The 21,677-nt window shown below is 44.2% G+C and overlaps 1 protein-coding gene across 2 annotated transcripts in view; it reads left to right on the forward strand.

Moving 5' to 3' along the window:
• LOC144587238 (uncharacterized) overlaps positions 1 to 17,700 on the forward strand; it is a 42,911-nt gene extending 25,211 nt beyond the window's left edge. For both annotated transcript variants that reach the window (XM_078387204.1, XM_078387203.1), the window contains exon 2: positions 11,604 to 17,700. In XM_078387204.1, the coding sequence (XP_078243330.1) occupies positions 11,939 to 13,378 (1,440 nt within the window). In that variant the 5' untranslated portion in view covers positions 11,604 to 11,938 and the 3' untranslated portion in view covers positions 13,379 to 17,700. The remainder of the gene's footprint in view (positions 1 to 11,603) is intronic.
• Positions 17,701 to 21,677: the final 3,977 nt, after the last annotated feature.

A 21,677-nucleotide genomic window follows, 5' to 3' on the forward strand; every position in this document is an offset into this window, starting at 1 on the left:
CTCAGGCATCTCGGCATAGACCTCAGCCAGGCTACCACTGATTAAAGATCGCATGATGGTCATCTTCTCAGTTTCCCTCACTGAGAAGTCCACAAACGCTCTTTCCACTAAGGAAAAGAACACCTCAGGACAATCTCCCTTGTGGTACACAGGGAATTTCTTCAGGTCAGCCTTAGACAATTGGCCTCCCTCAGAATCCCTATTGTTATTATTATTCTGATTCATCAGTTCCAATTTTCTTAGCTCAAACGCCATTTTCTCTCTCTCCATTCTTTCTTCTCTTTCCAATCTCTCTATTTCAAATTGCCTTCTTTCTCTCTCTAATCTTTCTTCCTTTTCCATTCTCTCTCTCTCTAATCTTTCCTCCATTTCCCTCACCCTCAGTTCATGCTGTTGGGCTATGAGCAATTTTCTGAGTTCTGGGTTCTGCTCTCCTGTGCTGTCACCCTGCACTGAGCCAAATTCATCCTCAGAACCTTGGTCAACCTGGGGGTCTTTCACTTCACCCATTTCTGCCATTTGGCTTCGAGTCAAGGGCATAATCCCCCCTCAGAACAGGCTGCTTTAAAAAAGTCAAGCCTCAAAATAAAACGACCACTTTTTTTCTCTTTTGCCTCAGAACCAGCTTTCTATAGATTGCTGCTGTTCTTCAGCACTTAACTTGCAACAGTAGCGAGTTAGAGTCTACCCCCCTCTGCTGGGCCTCTCAGCAGACAGGCTAAATCACTTTTACTACACAGTTTTGCCTCAGCTTTTTCCCCGCCAAAAACAGGCTGCCTCAGAGCACCCTAATCTAGTCTCCCCAGTTGGCACGTTCTTCCACTAGCGCACCTCCCCGTGAGGTACACCTAGAAGATTACCTACGCGCCTCAGATTGTCCCTGACTAGACCCCCCTTGCTCTGGGCACACTTGCCAAGGCTTTGCTGGACCGCTGGACAACTGGACCAGTCGTATCCCACCCGCTGGACACCAATCAATGTGACAAACCCAGACCTACTGGGATCTGCCACACTTAACTAAGCTGCCACCAACCATTCCCTATAAGAAGTCACACAGACCAGGGATGGATTTTTAAACAAATAAAAGAACAAGGTTTATTTAAATCACACACAGGGAAAATAAAATGATCAGGTGAATAAGATTTAGTAACGTGGCTTAGTTTCACTCATACATACACACAGTTTGGTTCACACAGAACCCTTAACTTGAAGCACAGACCCTGAACCTATCAGTTCTGGCTACCCAACAGACACCTGAACCTATCAGGTTGGTACTCTGACACACAGTAGTACCCTGTCTGACACACAGACTCCCACACCAGCTTCTTCTTCCCAGCTGCTGCTTCGTCACATCCCAGCGTCTCCCTTTCACCACACAGGCTTCACATTTATATACAGTACAGCCCCTCCTCCTGATGTCCCGCCTTCCACTCTCCATAGGATGGAACTTTCCCTCCAAACCCATGACAGACAGGTAACATCAGTGCTGTATGTAACAGATAGTAGCCCCTTAAATTCTGGATAATTTGAGAATATCAGTTTTAAGCTCCCAGATTTGTTTGTCAGTGTTCACTGTCCACCTGGATGTTTTGCCTTTCCTGTCTTTGTCATTGTCATGTTTCAGGACATGTCTTTTATCCTCCTTGTTAATTACTTCTTCTTCTTCTATTTTAAGTTGATTTTGCATCTTAGTGCTGCCCTTTGAATTTCTTTCCGGCCATACTTTCCCTTCCTTTCTTTTCAATTTCAAGGAGCTAAAGAGTCTGTTAAATTTGAATCTCTCTCTCTTTTTTTTGTTTTCTCACTGATGTTTTCTTCCTGGATGTTGCCCCTTTTTTATTTTTTATTTTGGACCTCCTCATATTTTTCCATTCGGGCTTTATTTAATGTTGATGCAGGTATCCTCTATCTATGTTTTATCCTGTAATATGTTAGTTGTGGGAAACATTGTTGTCTGAGTTTTATTGATATCACTTTTTGTAGCGTTAATCTTATGTTTGATAATCTGATAAAGAAGACACATGACTAAGAACTTTTGGATCTTTCACATTTGGTGTATATTGATTACATATAATACTTTTTAACCCCTTAGGGCTGATATGGCACCCATTTGTACTTTAAACTTTGATCTAGGTGTTATCTTAAGGGGGGAATGGGGTAGAATTTTTACAATTTTATTTCCCTGTCCCTCCTTTCTCATTCTGTTTCATAGGGGTAAAATAATCAGACAGCTTGCTCTGGCCTACAGCCTTCTTCTGTTTTCTAGTTAAAACCATGTTAAAATCAATTTTAAATCACCTCAGAGTTCTACGGTCCCTTGTATTATGTCAGTCTTCTTAAATCACTTGCTTTACCTTTGGACAGGTGCCTCAGTGATCTAGAGAGTTTTTTTCTTCTTACTGCTGGTACAACAAAACTCCCATTCCTATTTGTCCAAGGACAGGTTTAGACTAGTCGTGCTGGCCATGTGACCACGGAAGATTGTCTTTGGACAAACGCTAGCTCTATGAGTTCGAAATGGAGATGAGCACCGCCCCCTAGAGTCAGACACAACTGGACAAATTGTCAAGGGGAACCTTTACCTTTACCTTACTTGTTCTATCACTGAAGGTATGCACAACAAACCGCAGAGTCTAGCTTGCAAGTTGTTTGCTTTCAAATCTAATCTATTTCTGTTGCCTTGTTCAGCGTCAAACACAGCAAGAGTAATAATAATTACTAATACAATAGCAGATCCCAAAGGGAAAAAACAAATTTGTACTTTCTTCCTCTGTGGGGTCAGTTTTTGTCCTTTTCAGGAGATTGGGTGATTATGGTGATTAGGGTGTTTTTTAATCGGTGTATTGTTGTGATAAGGGGGAGAGATGATCTGCCATTGTGATTGATGGGTGTCATTAGCTAGTCTTTTGTGTGCAGTGATCGGCGGTCCTTGTGGCTTAGTAGAGTTCATTGACCTTTTTTGCAGGCTTTGTTGAGTTTTAGACTTTCTTCTTTTCTTTTGAAACTGGATTTGTGGATTTCAATGGCTTCCCTGTGTAGTCTAACATAATGATTGTTGGTGTTGTCCAGTTGTTAGTGTGTGAATGTGCGGAAACTTAACTTCAAGGTCCTGATGGCAAAATGACTCACTTAGACACAATCAGCTTCTTCCAGCACCAGACATATATTTACAGGATATTTACAAAAATACAGAGCAACAGCATGACAGCATGAATTCATCAGAAGAGCAGGAATACATCTTCTCTACACAGTCCACTTATATAGACTTATGCATCTGGCTGTATCCAATCAGCACAGATTTTGCATCATCTTTGAGCCAAATGACTCAGCATTTTGACACACCTGAACATCATGGCTGCTCATTAATACCTTTATTCTGCTCAGGCCTGTAAATTTTATACTCTGACACCCCTCCTAATTTACGCCTGAGCAGAACTCATACCCATTTCCTTGGTTATCTCTTTATGTCTTTGTGCACTTAAGGGTTTCGTCATAATGCCAGCAATGTTTTCCTCTGTCTCATGTTTACTTCTGTTTCTCATCTGTTCCGTCACTGCCATGTGGGTGCAAGTAGTGTTATCCTCAAACACTTTTATTGCATTACATGCTTCAAACCTTTGATAATATTATTTCTGAGCACAACTCTGACAAAGCAGCAAACTCAGCCTCAGCTGTTGAAGTAGCGATGGAACTTTGTTTTCTAGATTTCCACCCTACCAACACATTTGCAAATAATACTGTGAAATCAGACATTGATTTTCTATCAGTTTCATCGTTTGCCCAATCACTGTCTGCATAAGTCATCAATTGTAATTCTTTTGAAGATTTTATGACTAGACACCTGCCACTTGTTCCCTTCAAGTACCTGAATATTCTTTTTCACTCCTTGCCAGTGCTTTACCATTGGCTTAGACACATGTCTACTCAATATATTTACTCCTGCTGCAATGTCTGGCCTAGTCCAGTTTGCTAAGTACATTAGGCTGCCAATCACACTGATAAATTTCCTGATTTTCAAATTCTTTGCTTTCTGCTTCAGACTTTTGAAAATCCACAACCAAAGGGGTCTGTACGCTTTTGCTCTCTTGCATATTGTTCTATTTTCATATTTTGGCTTAATACAAAACCTTTGTTTTGTTTCTGTATTTACACCCCTAAATAATTTTGTATTGGGCCCAAGATTTTCAATTTAAATTCTTTCTTCAACTGCTTCTCAAACAAGTCTATTTGGCTCTGATCCTTCATCATAAAACATACGTCATCAACATACACCAATAGGATATTTAGCTCATTTCCATACCCATTTGTATACAGACATGGATCAGCCAGACTGTTTGTATAGTTCAGTTTTTCTAATGCTAAATGTAAACATTGGTTCCGGTTCCCTTGCTGATTGTCGTAACTCGTCAATGGCCTTGTTCAATCTATAAACCGTTCCTGGTCTTGAGCCTTCAAAGCCAGGTGCCTGTGCCATATACAGTTCCTCCTTCAAATCAGTATTCAAATATGCAGTTGTTATGTTAAAGTGATATATAATGTAACCTCTGGATGCTGCCAGAGTCAAAGCCACCCTCATCATTTCTGCTTTCACTGTGGGCGAGAACACTACATCATAGTGTACATGTTTCTTTTGTGTATAACCTTGAGCCACCAATCTCGCTTTGTATCTGAAATCCCCATTGTTCTGTAATTTTCTTTTGAAAACCCATTTGCTGCCAATTACCTTATGCTCTGGTGGCAGCCTAGTCTCTGTGAAAACATTGTCTTCATCCATTAATTTCATTTTTTCTCTCATGGCCTCCTGCCATTTCTTTTTCTCCTCAAAACTTTTGGTCTCCTGATAAACATAGCATACCTTGATTTCCTGTTGGCGCAAAATCACGGAAATCATAGTTTTAGCAGAGTAATTCGCAGTCCAGGCAGTCCAGAAATAACGTACGCACAGTCCAGCAGTATTTCTTTAGCAACGTGTATTTACAGCAGTATTTACAGCAGTCTGGCAGCATAACGTGTAGCAGTGATCTTCAAGCAGGAAGATACAACTGACTGTACAATTCACACATATATACATATACAGGACCAATCAGATTACAGGTTACATCATCCCTGAGTTGCATCAGCCATGGGTTGCATCAGCACTGCTGAGTCATCCTGGCTCAGTTTTAACGCATCTGTTCAATATGGATTCTCATTAATATACTCTATTCTGCCCAGGCCTGTAATTTTCTTTGACATTTCCCCTACACCGAACCTTGTAGGAGGAATACCTTTGTTAGCTCTCTCAGATCTCCTGGGGATTTGTGTCTCTTCCTTGATTTGTGTCTCTTCCTTAATTTCTACCTCACTTTCTGCCTCACTATACTGTCCATCGTCCTTTTTTTATATGCTCCGGCTCGTACTCTCTTCAGCCTCTTCTCTTGGTTCTAACTGTCTTTTCTCACTTCTTCCTATGTCTTTGATTTGAATGTAAACTTCAGAGTTAGCATGAAACCTATCCCAATTCTCTTGTTGACAGAAACTTTCAGACCTTGAGATTACCACATTCCTGTTTTCATCTAGGAAATGATATGCTTTTGAGCCTCTTTCATATCCCAAGAATCTCATTTCCTTTGCTTTTGGTTTGTGCTGTAACGATGGCTTTTTCCCATACAGCATATAATATGGGGTCTGCCCTATTGCAGATGACCAAATTCTGTTAAAAATATAATTTGCTGTAAGAATTGCTGCACCCCAATAACCATGTCTCATGTTAGCCTCTGCTAACAAGGCATCCTTCATTGTTTGTAGAACACCATTTCTACGTTCTGCTACTCCATTCTGGAAGGGTGAATATGGGCTTGTCTTTCTGTGAAATATCCCATTATTTTCCAGCCAATTTTGAAACTTTTTCGACATAAATTCAGAACTCCTATCTGTCTGAATTTGTGCCACCTTGTGGCCATAACATTTCTCCACAAATTTCACCCAGTTCCTAAAGTTATTGAACACTTCTGTTTTGGTTTTTAACAGGTAGCAAAATGGTATGACTAATACATATCTTGTTCCACCAATAGATGGCACAAAAAGACCCAATTATATCAGCATACACCAACTGAAAATATCTTTTTGTTTGACTGGTGCACTCCTTGCTTTTAGGACTCACTTTTGACTTTGCCAATTTGCAAACATTACAGTCTAAGTAATTTTTACATTCTTTCAATTTCACACCTTTTGCCTATTGTTTCCATCATTTGCAGTGTTCTGAAATTCACATGACCCAATCTCCTATGAAACAAATGTGCGCACTGATTGTGCTGGGGTGTGTTTTTCACTATGGCGTGTGTGTCACTCTGTGTTTTACACTTTAGCACATACAGATTGCTCTCTAGTTTTGCCTTTGCACATACAATGTTTCCTTTCTTAATTGTACATTTACCATTCTCGAATGCCACTACATAGCCTTCTTTGTCAAGAGCAGGCACACTTAGAATGTTACAGTCTAACTGTGGAACTAGTAGTATATTTTTAAAGTTCCTTTCCCAGACCTGGCTGATTTCTCTCCATTTGCCAGGCTCACACAGTTCTGTTCCGAAACACCTAGGGAAGAAAATAAATCTTTTTTGTTAGTTAAATATGAAACAGCCCCACTGTCAATTATCCAGCTGGCCTCTTTAACAACCTTGGGTTTATCTCTTGCTGCCTGGACAAGATAAATCCTCCCCTTTCTCTTTTCATTGCTTCTGCAGCCGGCTTCATCCATTGATTCCAAACTGGTGACTAAGACATCATAGTCTTCTGATCAGCTGCTCAGGATGACCTACACTTTATGGTTTTTTGGAAATTCCATATCTTTGTTCTAGCTCATTAAAGAGATTTTTCATTTTCTGCAGATGTTAAGACACACTTTCACCGGGCTGTACATCTCTGCATCTGTACAGCTTCCTTGTTAGAGACACCTTGTTTCCTGCCGTGTCCCTAACATAGATTTTTCTTAAAGTGTCCCAACATGCTTTTGCCAAAGTCAAGCCATGCACATGCACCAACTGGCTGTCTTCCAGGCAAAGTATTAATGCTTAAAGCTGTCTCATTAAGCCGTTCTTGCTCTTCATTGAGCCTTGCCGGGGGAATGGCAATGATCTGCCACAGATCCTCCCTCCCTTAATAGCGTCTCAGCTTTGATGGACCACGTCTGGTAATTTCCCTCATTTAATCTTGTCAGGGGAAAGCCTCCCATGCTAGCTCCCCCAAACGCCTGCATGCTGCTGGCTCTGCTCTCAGTCCTCCATTTTCTTTCCCCTCCTGGGCTCTCAACGGCAGAACTCCCACCATCCAGGATCTCCACTTCTTCCATCCGCTGTGGTGGCCCCCACTGGTCCTCACCAACATTCCTTGCACAAGGCGGTCTTCGCAGGGCACGTCGCTGGGCCCAGAACCCCTTATTAGTGTGTGAACGTGTGGAAATTTAGCAGAGTAACTTCAAGGTCCTGGTTACAAAATTACTCACTTAAGACACAATCAGCTTCTTCCATCACCAGAAGTGTATTTACAGGATATTTAGTACATACTGTATATACAGAGCAACAGCATGACACCATGAATTCATCAGAAGAGCAGGAAATACATCTTCTCTACACAGTCCACATATATACCGCCTAGAGTGGTCTTCGCCCAACCAGATAGGCGGGATATAAATAAATAAATAAATAAATAAATAAATAAATAAATAAATAAATAAATAAATAAATAAATACATACATACATACATACATACATACATACATACATACATACATACATACATACATACATACATACATACATACATACATACATACACTTATGCATCTGGGTGTATCCAACCAGTAGATGTCGCATCACCTTTGAGCCAGCCCTCCTGACTCGCTGTGACTCAGCATTTTTTTTCTTATACACCGCCCCATAGCACTACAAGCACTCTCCGGGTGGTTTACAATTTAATTTTACAGGCTACACATTGCCCCCCCCCCAGCAAGCATTTTGACACACTTGAACATCATGGCTCCTCATTAGGACATTTGCTCTGCTCAGGCCTGTAAATGTTATGCTATGACACCAGTACCTCTCTGTTTTGCAATAGAATTTCATGTCCAGCTTGTTTCAGGACATGTTCAGCTACTGCCATTTTTTCTGGTGATTTAGTCTGCAGTGTCTTCCATTTTCTTTGATTCTGGTGTAGATACTGTGTCTTGTGGTCGCAATATATACCTGGCCACAACTGCAAGGTATCCAGTATACTCCTGCAGTGGTGAGGCGATCCCTTTTGTCCATTGCTGACCATAAAATTTGTTGTATTTTTGTGGTGGGCCTGAATACTGTTTGTAGGTTGTGTTTTTTCAAAAGTTTCCCCATGCGTTCCATGACCCCTTTTGATGTATGACAGAAATACTTTACTTATGGGTGGCTGTTTTTCCTCTTCATTTCGGTGTTGTTTTCTTGGTTTGATGGCTCTTGTGATTTCATTTTTGGAGTAGCCATTTGCCTGTAGGGCCCAATTCAGATGGTTTTCAGTGCTGAGAAACTGAGCTTCACAGTTCCAATTTGGATGGTCTACCAGTGTTTTGATTATGCCTCTTTTTTTGCTGTGGGTGGTGGTTGGAGTTTTTGTGTAGGTGGGTTTTCTGTAGACCTCATGTTCAAATAGGTCAGGTTTTCATATGACCAGGTTTGCCACCCTGAGTAGACATTTGGTCTAGATGGGCGGGGTAAAAATCCAATAAAATATATAAATAAATAAAATGACATCTAAGGGGAAAAAAGAGGCATAATCAAAACCCATCCACACAGACTGGCCCCTGGTGGGCTTTCCAGTCTCAGCTTTCTAGCCATCCTTAAAGGGTCATCTCCAGAATTAGACAAAGGACTCAAGGCGAGGCCTGTCCAGTGACAGATAGAAGGGAAGCTAGTTAGATATGGGCACAACCCAAAAACAACCACCAGGAAATGTGTGGGTAATATATCAGGAATTGGCTGGGCTGCCTGGACAGGTAACCCTCCTTTCACCATAGATGTGGTCGCATGCGCAGAGGTGGCTCCAAGATGCTTCTGAAAAAATGGTGGTGGTTGTCAAATTTCTTTAAAAGGTGAAGAAACGGGGACCCAGGAAATTCCAGACTGGTTGGCCTAACCTTTGCTCAAGGGAAGATGGTGGAAAGCCTCTGGATTTTCAGAAAGCATTTGACACGGTCCCTCACCAAAAGCTGCTGAGAAAACTCCACAGTCAGGAGATAAGAGGGCAACTCTTATTGAGGATTGGTGGAGAACCAGGAAGCAGAGAGGAGGTATCAATGGGCAAATTTTCACCATGGAGGGAGGTGAAGAGCGGTGTGCCTTCAGGGATCTGTCCTGGGAATGGTGCTTTTCAACCTATTCATCAATGACCTGGAGACAGGGATAAGCACCGAGGTGGCTAAGTTTGCAGATGACACGAAACTTTCCTGGCTGGTGAAGAGCAGAAGGGATATTGTGAAGAGCTCCAGAAGGATCTCTCCAAACTGGGAGAATGGGCAGAAAAATGGCAAATGCGTTTCAATCTAAGAAAATGTAAAGTAATGCACATTGGGTCAAAAAAAAATTGAAAACTTTACTTATTAACTGGTGGGTTCTGAGCTGTCCCTGAGAGATCAGAAAAGAGATTTTGGTGTGCTGGTGGACAGCTCGACGAAAGGGTTAACCCAGCTTGTGGCGGCAGTGAAGAAGGCCAATTCTCTGCTAGGGATCATTAAAAAGGGGATTGAAAATAAAACATTCTGAAGCCATTGTACAAAACAATGGTAAGGCCGCGCCTGGAGTATTGCTTAGAGCTCTGGTTGCCGCACCTCAAAAAAGACAAAGTGGAACTGGAAAAGGTGCAGAAGAGAGGGACCAAAATGATGGATAGCCTGGGGCACTTCCCTAGTCAGGAAAGGCAACAGCATTTTCAGCTCTTGAGTCTAGAGAAAAGGCGACTTAGCGGGGGGTGACATGATTGAGATGGTATCAGGAGACAGGGATCTCATTGTCTCATGTGCTCCCAGAGGCATCTGTTGGCTTCACTGGCAGATACAGGAAGCTGGACTAGATGGGCCCTTGGCCTGATCCAGCAGGGCTCTTCTTAGGTTAACATGAATGCCTCCATCTGAACTTACTGTACAGGACACAGTACATTGGATGAGGCTTAACCAATGATGAATAGAGGGGAAGCAGGACCTCGCAGGATTTGGAGACTCTTCCTGTTTACCCCACCTAAAATAGTGTTTGCCTTTTTTGTAGCCACATCACACTTCTGGCTTCTGTTCAGCTTGTGATCTCTGACGATTCATTCTTTCATGTCTGCATAATGTTTTATATACATCCAAACCAGAATCTCTCACCATCCGTCTCTGTGACAAGTAGTGTATCAAAAGTTTTTGGTATCCTATTCAGTTTTAAAATCTCATTATGTTGTTAGATGAAAATGAGATGTTAATTTGGGATGTTGGCAGGACCCTAAATGTCCTTCCCATTCAGAAATCGAATCAACTAAGTCCTGAGAGATTAGACTGTTCATCATGAATGTATCATTCAGTTCCCATTGTTTTCTGGATGTTAGCGATGGTACCGCTGTCAGGCAGGGGGAGGTTAGCACGCTGAACCTCCCGTGATCATCTTAGAACTCCCAGCCCAAGGTTCTCACTGACCCCCTGAGAGCCCATCTCTCTGACAGTGATCTCTGTTGCTTTTTGAAATGACGGGTTTGGATTGTTTTGTCCTTAAACGGGCTCGGACTAGCTTTTCTGCTGGAAGCTGTCACATAAAAGGGTGAAGAGGATTTCCCCAATTGCATAAGACTGATTAAAATCAGGATCAAGTGAGGTAAAAAATAATTAGACAGAACTTAACAAAAGAAAGACCAGCAGTCCTAAGATCGAATCCACGCAACAGAGTGAGCGCCCGTCGCTTGTCCCAGTTCCCGCCAGCCTAGCAGTTTGAAAGCATGTAAATGCAAGTAGATAAATAGGGACCACCTCGGTGGGAAGGTAAACAGTGTTTCATGTCTAAGTCACACTGGCCATGTGACCACGGAAGATTGTCTTTGGACAAACGCTGGCTCTATGGCTTGAAAAGTGGGATGAGCCCCGCCCCCTAGAGTCGGACACAACTGGACTAAAAATGTCAAGGGGAACCTTTACCTTTACCTTTAACAAAAGAAAACAAATCACAAATCACAAAGAGATCGGACGAATACAATCAACTATCCACCATACTGAAAAACCAAAGGGGAAAAAAATCAGTCTCTCCCCTAAGGCTTCTTTTTTCAAAGCCAAGCACACCCAGTTCTTTTCTTCTTTCTATGTTGGCTTTTGGTTCTTACTGCACTGTTTTCAAAGTGCTTGCAGAGTGTACGCTTTGTAATCTCCTCAAGAACTTTCCCTCAGATAAATCTCTAGGCTGACTGAGTTCCCTGGTTTCCCTTTTTAAAGATATGGACAGTGTCAGCTCTCCTCCACCTGTCTGGCTCTTCACCCATCTCCCAGGATGACAAGAAAATATTAGACAGTAGTTCTGCAATTTCTTTAGTTCATCTGGCCCTGGAGATTTGAACTCATCTCTTTTTCTTTCTCCATCAGGTGATGAACAGGACAAGTGGAATTCTATGGACCCTGTCATTCTTTCAGTTTAAAAAAAGTGTGAAGGACAAAAAGTGATAACAATTCTACACAGTTAAAAGGATGAAAAGGGAAGAAAAGAATCCAGGAAAAAAGAGATAAAGAAAACTCCAGCTTATCCTTCTATTGAGATGGATGCACATCTGATCACCTGAAAAAATCAACAGGGAAAAGGAAGGAGAAAAGTTTCCCTGGGGAGATAAGCATTCAAAGGAATCTCAGATGACAATAGACTTGACAAAGGCCACCCAGAGTAGGAATGAAGTGAAAGGATAGAAAAAGGAAAGAACATCACGATGCACAGTGATTGTGCTTCATGTGAAAAACCCCTGAGAGGTGAGAAACAGTACAAATGCCTGTATCAAAGGACTCATACTGGGGAGAAACCATATGAATGTATGGAATGTGGAAAGAGCTTCAGTTGTAGCAGTAAGCTGAGTTCACATCAAAGAACTCACACTGGGGAGAAACCATATGAATGCATTGAATGTGGAAAGAGCTTCAGTCAGAGCAGTCACCTGCGTTCACATCAACGAACTCACACTGGGGAGAAGCCATATAAATGCATTGAATGTGGAAAGAGCTTCAGTCAGAACAGTCAACTGAGTTCACATCAAAGAACTCACACGGGGGAGAAACCATATGAATGCACTGAATGTGGAAAGAGCTTCAGTCACAGCAGTGCCCTGAGTTCCCATAAAAGAACTCACACAGGGGAAAAACCATATAAATGCATGGAATGTGGAAAGAGGTTCAGTCGTAGTACTCAACGGAGTAGACATCAAAGAACTCACATTGCGGATAAACCATATAAATGCATGGAATGTGGAAAGAGCTTCAGTCAGAGCAGTCACCTGAGTTCACATCAGAGAACTCACACTGGGGAGAAGCCATATAAATGCATGGAATGTGGGGAAAACTTCAGCAGGAGAAGTTACCTGCGTTCACATCAAGGAACTCACTCAGGGGAGAAGCCATATAAATGTATGGAATGTGAGAAGAGTTTCAGTCATAACAATAACCTTAGTGTACATCAGAGAACTCACACAGGGGAAAAACCATATAAATGCATGGAATGTGGGAAGTGCTTCAGTCAGAGCAGTCACCTGAGTTCACATCAAAGAACTCATACTGGGAAGAAGCCATATAAATGCATGGAATGTGGGAAGAGTTTCAGTCATGACATTAGCCTCTGTTCCCATAAAAGAACTCACACGGGAGAGAAACCATATGAATGCATGGAATGTGGAAAGTCCTTTACTACCAACAGTAATCTTAGTTTACATCGGAGAATGCACACCGGGGAGAAACCATATGAATGTATGGAATGTGGAAAGAGCTTCAGTTGTAGCAATAACCTGCATTCACATCAAAGAACTCACACAGGGGAGAAACCATATGAATGCATTGAATGTGGAAAGAGCTTCAGTCACAGCAGTGTCCTGAGTTCACATCAAAGAACTCACACTGGAGAGAAACCATATAAATGCATGGAATGTGGAAAGAGCTTCATTCGGAGAGATGAACTGAGTTCACATCAAAGAACTCACACTGGGGAGAAACCATATAAATGTATGGAATGTGGAAAGAGCTTTGGTCAGAGCAGTCACCTGCGTTCACATCAACTAACACACACTGGGGAGAAACCATATAAATGCATGGAATGTGGAAGGAGCTTCAGTCAGAGCGGTCACCTGCGCTCACATCAACGAACTCATACACGGGAAAAACCATAGAAATGCATGTAATGTGGGAAGTGCTTCAGTCACGGCAATAGCCTCTGTTCCCATCAGATAACTCACAAGAAATTTGGAAAGAGCTTCAGTGAGAGCTTTTTCCTTAGTTCTCATCAGAGATCTCACACTGGAGAGACACCTTATGAATGCACAGAATGTGGAAAGATCTTCACTAACAGCATGAACCTACTTTCACATCAAGGAACTCACACCGGAGAAGCCATATAAATGCATGGAATGTGAGAGGAGTTTCAGTCTAAACAAGAGACTTAGTTTTCATCAGATAACTCACGCCAGGGAGATATCCTATCAGTACGTGGAATGTGGATAGAACTTCAGTCATAGCAGTAGCCTCAGTTGCCATCAAAGAACTCACACAGGGGATAAACCGTATAAATGCATGGAATGTTGAAAGAATTTCATTGTTCACATTAGAGAACTCACAATGGGGGAAAATAGGGAATGTGGAGAGATGCTATGATGGCCATGGTCTCCATTTACATCAAAGGACTCGCTCTATGAAATGTCGAAAAGGTCATTTTTAAAATTAAATTAGTCTTGTGAATCAAGAAATGTATTTAGAATAGGCAGGTGGGACTTCTACTTTATCCTGGAATGCTGTGTTTCATCTTCTGAAAAAGGTAAGAAAAAGGTAAGAAACTTTTTCAGTGGTCAGGATATTAACTCCAGAAATTAACCACGATGTTGAAAAACAACAACCAGAAACCAACCATAGACCTAAAAATCACCTGATTTCAATTTGTAGTGACTTATATTGGGAAGGCCAGTGTTGGAATTGGTAATGGGGGAATGAAAACCTCAAACCTGAGAACCAGCATTCCTACTCAGTTCTGGATCCTAGAACTTTGGTGACCCAGGAACAGCTGGAATGGTCATGGCAGCAGTTCGGTGAGTGTGTGGAGATTTTAATTCCTGGCAAAGTTATGCAAATATTGGCAGTTAGAGACATGGTAGCCGATCTTAGCTCTATAAGCTCAGCCTGTCAAGGTAAAATGGACACCAGAATGCCAGGTGCTTTTGAAGCTTTGAAGGCCAAAATTAGTTTTGCACCTATTTTGAAGTCATCTGATTTTGACAAACCTTTTATTTTGCAAATGGATTCTTCTGATTTTTGACTATGTTGCAGGAAGGGGATGATGGCATTTGTAGTCTAATTTCATTTTTCTCCAAGAGGCTCCTAGAACATGAAAGAAATTATTCCGTTTCAAAGAAGGAGACACTTTCAATAATTTTGTCTCTTCAGCATCTACGCCCGTATCTTTGGGGTCACAGATTCATTCTGCAGACACACCATAGAGTGTTTTTTTGGTTGCAGAAGATGAAATCTCATAATCAGAAATTGTTGAGATAGTGCTTTACAAGATTTTGATTTTATAGTTCAACATATCCCTGGAAAACTAAATGTGGTGGCAGATAGTCTTTCCAGAATGCATTGTGGAGATCCAGATGTGGCAAATGATTGAAACATTCATTTTGATTGTATTGTTTCAGTATTGATGTGTATCTGAGCATTCATAGAGTGTATTCTGTTGGTTATCACTAACATAAATGTTTTTCTATTTTTCAGATTAGTAGAAGTGCTCAACCCAATCTTTTGTATTCAATGCTTTGCATAATTAGATGCATAATTGTAATAGAGTGGGGTCTTGACTTACGAACTTAATCCATATTGGAAGGTGGTTTTTAGGTCGAAAATTTCATAGGTCGAATCTGCATTTCTCATAGGAATGCATTGAAAACCATTTGATCTGTATCTGCTCTTTTCCATCCATAGAAACTAATGGGAAGCTGCTATTCCGCCTTCTGCCACTAGAGGGGGATATTTTTTCTTTTTTCCCCCTTAGGTTCAGGAAACGAGGACGAAGGCAGGGAACAGTTTGCAAAGCACTTTAGAAATCTTTTTTTTCAACGAAGCCAATTTTAAATCATGTTTTAAAGCATGTTGTCCTGATTTTTTTTTCAGCACAGAGACACACAGGCAGGCTTTTTAGGTGCTGAGCAAGCCTCCCCAAGCCTCTTCAGAGCCAGCCAATCAGCTGATAGGCGAGGAGAGGAGGGTGCAGGAGCGGGGGGGGGGAAGCACAACATGGCTGCCAGGCTCCCTTCTGGTGTGGGCTTTTAGCTGTTTCCTGCTCTTTTTCCTGCTGGTTGGGGGCTACCAAGGCCAGGTAAGTGACTTTGTTGTATTTATTTTTAAGTTTCTGACCCTTTTCCCCCTCCGGAAGCCTCCAAGGGGAGGGAGGGGGCACTTTTTTCCTGTTCGTAACTTGAGGGAAGTTTGTATGTCGAGTCCTTATTTCCTCTATAGGGTGGGTTCGTAAGTTGAATTATTTGCAAGTAGGGTCATTCGTAAGTCGAGACCCCACTGTACAATGATTTTTAATGATGTACTTTAACATAGAGTTAAATTATTTACTAAACTGTATTTGTAAGCAAGAATTTACTGCACATTATTGTAGTTATTTGGCGGAACGCCTGCTCCCACCAAGATCTACCTGGATCATCCGTGTGAGTCAGGAGGTGAGGCTGAGGAGCCTGATGCCAAGAGAGGCCCAGAAGGAGAAGACACTAAACTGGGCCTTGTTGGTGGTGGCTCCTCGCCTCTGGAACAACCTCCCCCTGGAGATTTGCTCGGTCTGAAGTCAATTAGAAACATGGCTATATATTCAGGCCTTCCCTCCAGCTAATATCTGTTTTTTTCCTTTATTTTCCTTTATTTATTTCTTCTGTCTTGTATTACATCTGTTATTATATGATCTATGTAATATTTTATGTTATTTTATTTTTGTTATATTGGAAGCCCCCTAGAGTGGTCTTATAGACCAGGTGGGCGGGGTACAAATCAAATAAATAAATCAATTAAATAAGTTATTGACCAAAAATGGATGTAATAACTATCCTCTAATTTTTGGAATCCTAAGGGGTGGCGTGTCATGGTTGTGAATATGAAGGTTAAAATCTGTAATGAAGATGGGTTTTGTAGTGGAGAAAAAATGTAAAATGAATCCATATTGGTTCTGTGTTAAAATGATTTTGCATAATGGGAATATTTTCTCCAGAAGATGATGGGAAAGGCCTTTGTACACAGCACTGTCAGTAGACGATAAGGAATGGAGACAAAACATGTTGTCGAGATTTGCACTGAGACCAGGAGAAGAAAACAACACCTGGATTCTCATGGAAATGAAAGGCTGGATGAGAATGGGCTGCCTTAAATGCGTATTGGTCAACACCTCAAGAGACGAAGAACGGTGGTGCTAAAATGGAAGATTGTGCCACGTGTACTGTTCCTTAGTCTATTGTGAGGCTTAGGAGCCATTTTGTGTTTTTTTCCCCTTATATTAGGATGAAGGGAGTTGGAATGTAGAACAGAAGAGAGAGGAAGGGGGGGTACACCCTTGCCTACCCTTAAGGTAGCTTTTTAGAATTTTAGCTATATTTTTACTTAGTGAACTTTGTTATGATTTTATCTGCAATATTCTATGGAAATGTAATTCATGCTTTGCTTATGCAACAAACTGAATATAAAGTCTTTATTTTTCAATTAAAAATATTCTTTAAAATCCTTAAGAATTGTCTTTTGAACAGCAAGTCTGCTGAGCCTACTTCCAGAGTGATTGTGAGGCCACAGAATGCTACAGAGTCCAATCTGTTAGAGCAACGTTCCTGCTTCCGGGGGAGTTCCTGTTACATCTTCCATCCCCAGGCACCCGGTGTGAGAGAGTGCCTAGAGGAACTTCAGGCCGGACTACCTTGGCCTTCAGGGCCATGCTTTGCAGGAGCCGGACGGGGCCTGTGGGGGTTGTTGGAGCGCCAGCTCCATGTTGGGACATCTCTCCCCAGGTCCCCCTTTCTCCGCTTGCCTCTGCATCTGCCGTGGATGTCTCCCTAACTGTTCTTCTGGGGCGGGAAATGGCAGGGACTGAGCTTTTCTCAGCTAGCCACCTGGTGCCTCTGACCCTGCTTATCTATAACATCACGGACCAAAAACCCATCGCTGAAAGCTGTGACTCCTGGCCCTTTAAAGAACACTGTAAATCAGCACCACCATTAACATCACCAAGGCTGGTCACGTCTGAAACATCAAGGCCACATGGGGGAGAAGGACAGTTCTGGGTGTCCTGTGGAGGTTAATTAGTTTGGGGACTTTGTAATTAGAGTTTTTTCTTTATTATTATTATTTTTTACTTTTTATTTTTTAACTTTTACCTTGATATTACTATTAATTGTATTTAATTTGTGTTTAGCTATTTTATGTATATTATTTTTGTGCACTGTTATATTTTATATGGTTAATTTTCTTTTCCTGTTACCTGATTTATTTGTATTAAGTTAATCTTTGTTCTTTAGTTTTTCTTTTTCCCCTCTTTTCCTGCCTTTCTCCCCCCCCCTTCCCTCCCTCCCTCCCTTCCCCCCTCTGACATGGAATGGAAGGCCTGCCCCCCCAGCGAGGGTCCCCCAAACATCTCGGTGGTCATGGGTAGGGGGAGATATCGCGTTGGCTCTGTCCCTGCTCGTGTTAGAAGAACAATGGACAGGTGCTTAAAACCTGTTCATTGTTCTGAGACAGTGACCAACCCCCAGAATCGAGGCAGTCAGATCACTCATCCCTCCACTCTATGCCTGGTGTTGTTGAATGCCAGGTCTGTATCCAACAAGGCCCAAGTAATTTACGATCTCATCTTGGAGCAGGAATACAGATCTGGCTTGCATTACCGAAACATGGATTGGCGGAGAGGGGGGCCTCCCTCTAGCACCCATCTGTCCGCCTGGTTATGCTGTCCAACACCAGGGTAGACTGGAGGGTCGGGGGGGGAGTAGCCATTGTCCACAAATCCAACTTGGAGGTCGCTAGGCGCTCCTCATTGGTAAAGCCGGGTCTTCAGGCCCTCCACGTGTCGATTGGGGCCAGGGATGGTATTGGGATCTTGCTGGGCTACCGTGCTCCCCGCGACCCAGCCACCTCCCTACCAGAGCTGGTGGACTTTGTATCCACGGCATTGTTGAGTTCCCCGAACCTATTGGTTTTGGGGGATTTCAACGTGCATGTGGGGGCAGAGACTTCCGGGCCAGCTCTTGAGTTCCTGGAGACCATGGCCTTCTTGAACATGTCCCAACATGTTAACGGCCCCACCCACGTGGGAGGCCACACACTGGACCTGGTTTTTTCCACTAATGGGAGTGAGAGTGGTCCGATGGTAACTGACCTTGAGTCGGTCCCCTTGTCATGATCGGACCACCACCTAATAAAAGGCACCCTTAAAATAGCTCTCCCCCCTCGCAGGGAGCAGGGACCTATTGTCATGGTCTGCCCTCGAAGGTTACTGGATCCAATTGGATTCCAGGAAGCCATGAGAGGTGTATCGGCTGACCTGGCTGGCGCTCCTGTCGAGGCTCTGGTTGAGGGCTGGTTTGCCGCAGCAACTAGGGCCGTACATACGATCGCTCCTAAACGCCCTCTCCGCCGCAGAGATCGCCCGGTGTCCTGGTTTAATCAGGATCTCCGGGCGCTGAAGTGGGTCAGGAGACTGCTAGAGCGCAAATGGAGAAAGAACCCGACGGATTTTAATCGGATAGCTGTCAAGGTCGCTACTAACCTTTACCTTGCCAAGGTAAAGGCTGCTAGTAGATCATATCTCGCTAACCGGGTAAGCGAGGCGTCCAATCAGCAGGCGGAGCTATTCCGTATAGTATGTGACCTATCCGGAATTGGTCTGGGTGATGGGCCTCCCCCTAGTTTTTCACCAGACCAATTTGCAGCATTTTTTAAATCAAAAGTGGAGGCCATCCGCCGGGACCTCTCTCCTTTTTTGAATACAGTGAGACGAGCTGAGATGTCCAGCGCTCCGTCCTGCCCAGTGACATTTGATTCTTTTCAGCCTGTTACGCATGACTCTGTGGCCAGGGCGATTGATCGCTGCCATGGCACCACCTCCTCTTTGGACCCTTGCCCGGCCTGGCGAATCAAAGCAGCCAGGCATATAACAATGGAATGGACCACAGTAATAATTAATGGGTCTTTCCTTGAGGGCAGATTTCCATCTGCCCTGAAGGACACGCTCATTAGGCCCATCAGGAAGAAACCTAGTTTGCGGTGGATGAAATTGGCAACTTTAGACCCGTCGCCAACGTTTCTTTCCTAAGCAAGGTGGTGGAGAGGGTGGTGGCTGATCAGCTTCAAGCGCTCCTGGATGAAACAGATGCCCTGGATCCATTTCAGTCGGGCTTCAGGCCACGCCATGGTACAAAAACGGCATTGGTCGCCCTGTGCGATGACCTATTGAGAGAGGCCAATGGGAAAAGTGTCCCTGTTGGTTCTCCTTGACATCTCAGCGGCCTTTCATACCATTGACCACGGTATCATCCTGGGGAGGCTCTCCGTGTTGGGAATAGGTGGTCTGGCATTGACCTGGCTCCATTCCTTCTTGGAGGACCGTCCCCAGAGAGTCCAGCTTAGGGAGAGTGTCTCGGCCCCATGGAGTCTCATCTGTGGGGTTCCACAGGGGTCGATTATCTCCCCAATGCTATTTAACATCTACATGAGGCCACTGGGCGGGGTCATCAGGGGGTGTGGAGCTCGGTGTCATCAGTATGCTGATGATACTCAGCTCTACATCTCCTTCCCTTCCACTACAGGAGATGCCGTTCTGTCCCTTCAGCGCTGCCTGACGACCGTACTGCAATGGATGCAGGAGAACGGGCTGAGGCTGAACCCGGACAAGACGGAGGTGCTGAGGGTGGGTGTGCCCACAGTGGGGGGTTTGGGAAACTCCCTCTCTTTTGGGGAGGTGACCCTCCCAGCCAAGGATGGGGTCCGCAGTTTGGGGATCCATCTGGACCCGGCGCTCACCATCTTCAGCCCCCCGACAAGGGTGGATCGGGATTGGTGGCTCCCTGTTTCATAAATCCAGGAGACGGGGTTCAAGATACAAGATGATGCATGAACCCAGGTTCTTGCAAAGTCAGCCCTGCAGGGTGTGTGTGTGTGGGGAAGCAGAATTGAGTCCCGGGCCACATCCTCTGGAGGCCAGCTGCCCTTCCAGGCCCTATGCCCCTCTGGCCTGCAGAGGGAAGGAACAGAAAGGCAGGCCTTGGGGGGGGGAGGCTCAGGCCCCCTCTGACTCTCCGGTCCAAGGCTGGCCAGGCTCCTCCCTCGAGACTTTGGCTTTTAGTTTGGGCCGCGGAGGAGCCCCTTGGCCGGCCAGGAGCCCCTTCCTTCCCTGGTCAGCGAAGCAGAGAAAAAGGTTCCCTTCGGGCAGGCCGGAGCCCCTCCGGACTTCCCTCCCGTTCACAGAGCCCCTTGGAGAAAGCCACTACTGGGGCAGGAGGAGAGCACCCAGGCCACGGTCTCTCGTTCCCGTGCCCCCCCCTTTGCTGACCCACCCCCAGGAGGGTCTGGAGGCCCCTGGATCCCCCTTCCCAGGTCCGACCAGGACTTCCGGTCCCTCCCATTCCCTCTCCAGGTCATGGAAGGCTTCGTTCTCCTCCTCCTGCTCAACGAGGAATGTTGGGTGTGTGTGTCCTGCCAAAGGTCAGCCTGTTCATCTTCTCCCCCCAAAAAAGCTCTCCTTTCCCCCTCCTCTTGCTAGCCCTTCTCCATGGGTCCAGGAGTCCAGAATGGGGTGTGAGCCAGATATAAGAAATCTGAGAGTGTTGTACAAGCAAGCATGAGGTTTGACCCTACACAGACTCAAGAGAGAGAACAAGCGCTGTTTATTTCGAGGGGCCCCTCGGGTCCCCCAGACACGAGGGACACTGACCCGAAAGGGCAAAGAGTTTTTATGCCTTCTAACCACAAGGAAATAAAGGGAGAGAAAAACTCCTCCTTGGCTGACCAGTCGGTCAAGGGGGGTTACTCAGCATGCATGCATTCTATAGGGTAGACCAGCCAAGGGGCATTTGGTTTTTGAAGTACGCAGGCAGTGCTCCTCTTAATTTTGTCTGCAAGCTGTTCGGCGGTTACATTTCAACAGGAAATGAGGCAGACCGGATATTTGTGGTCGGGCCGATACACCGCAGCCTAGCTTCAGGGTGGAGTGAGCGGGTCCCTCGGGGGCAGAGTCTAGTGGCACCACGTTCAGTGAGGAAAAGCAAAGAAAACAAGAAGAATAAGGGTCTTGGGGAGGGGGGGCTGCGGAAGCCTCCTTTAATAAACTCAGACATTCACGTTCAGAGGGGAGAGCCTTCCTCCTGCCCAGGGAGGCCAGCCCCTCTGCCAGCCCCCCCCCCGGCAGCTGGCTCACACTGATCACTCTCCCCCCCCCCAGCTAAATATATT

Source organism: Pogona vitticeps, chromosome 2 (assembly GCF_051106095.1).
Source record: "Pogona vitticeps strain Pit_001003342236 chromosome 2, PviZW2.1, whole genome shotgun sequence".
In the NCBI taxonomy this organism is placed as follows: Eukaryota; Metazoa; Chordata; class Lepidosauria; order Squamata; family Agamidae; genus Pogona; species Pogona vitticeps.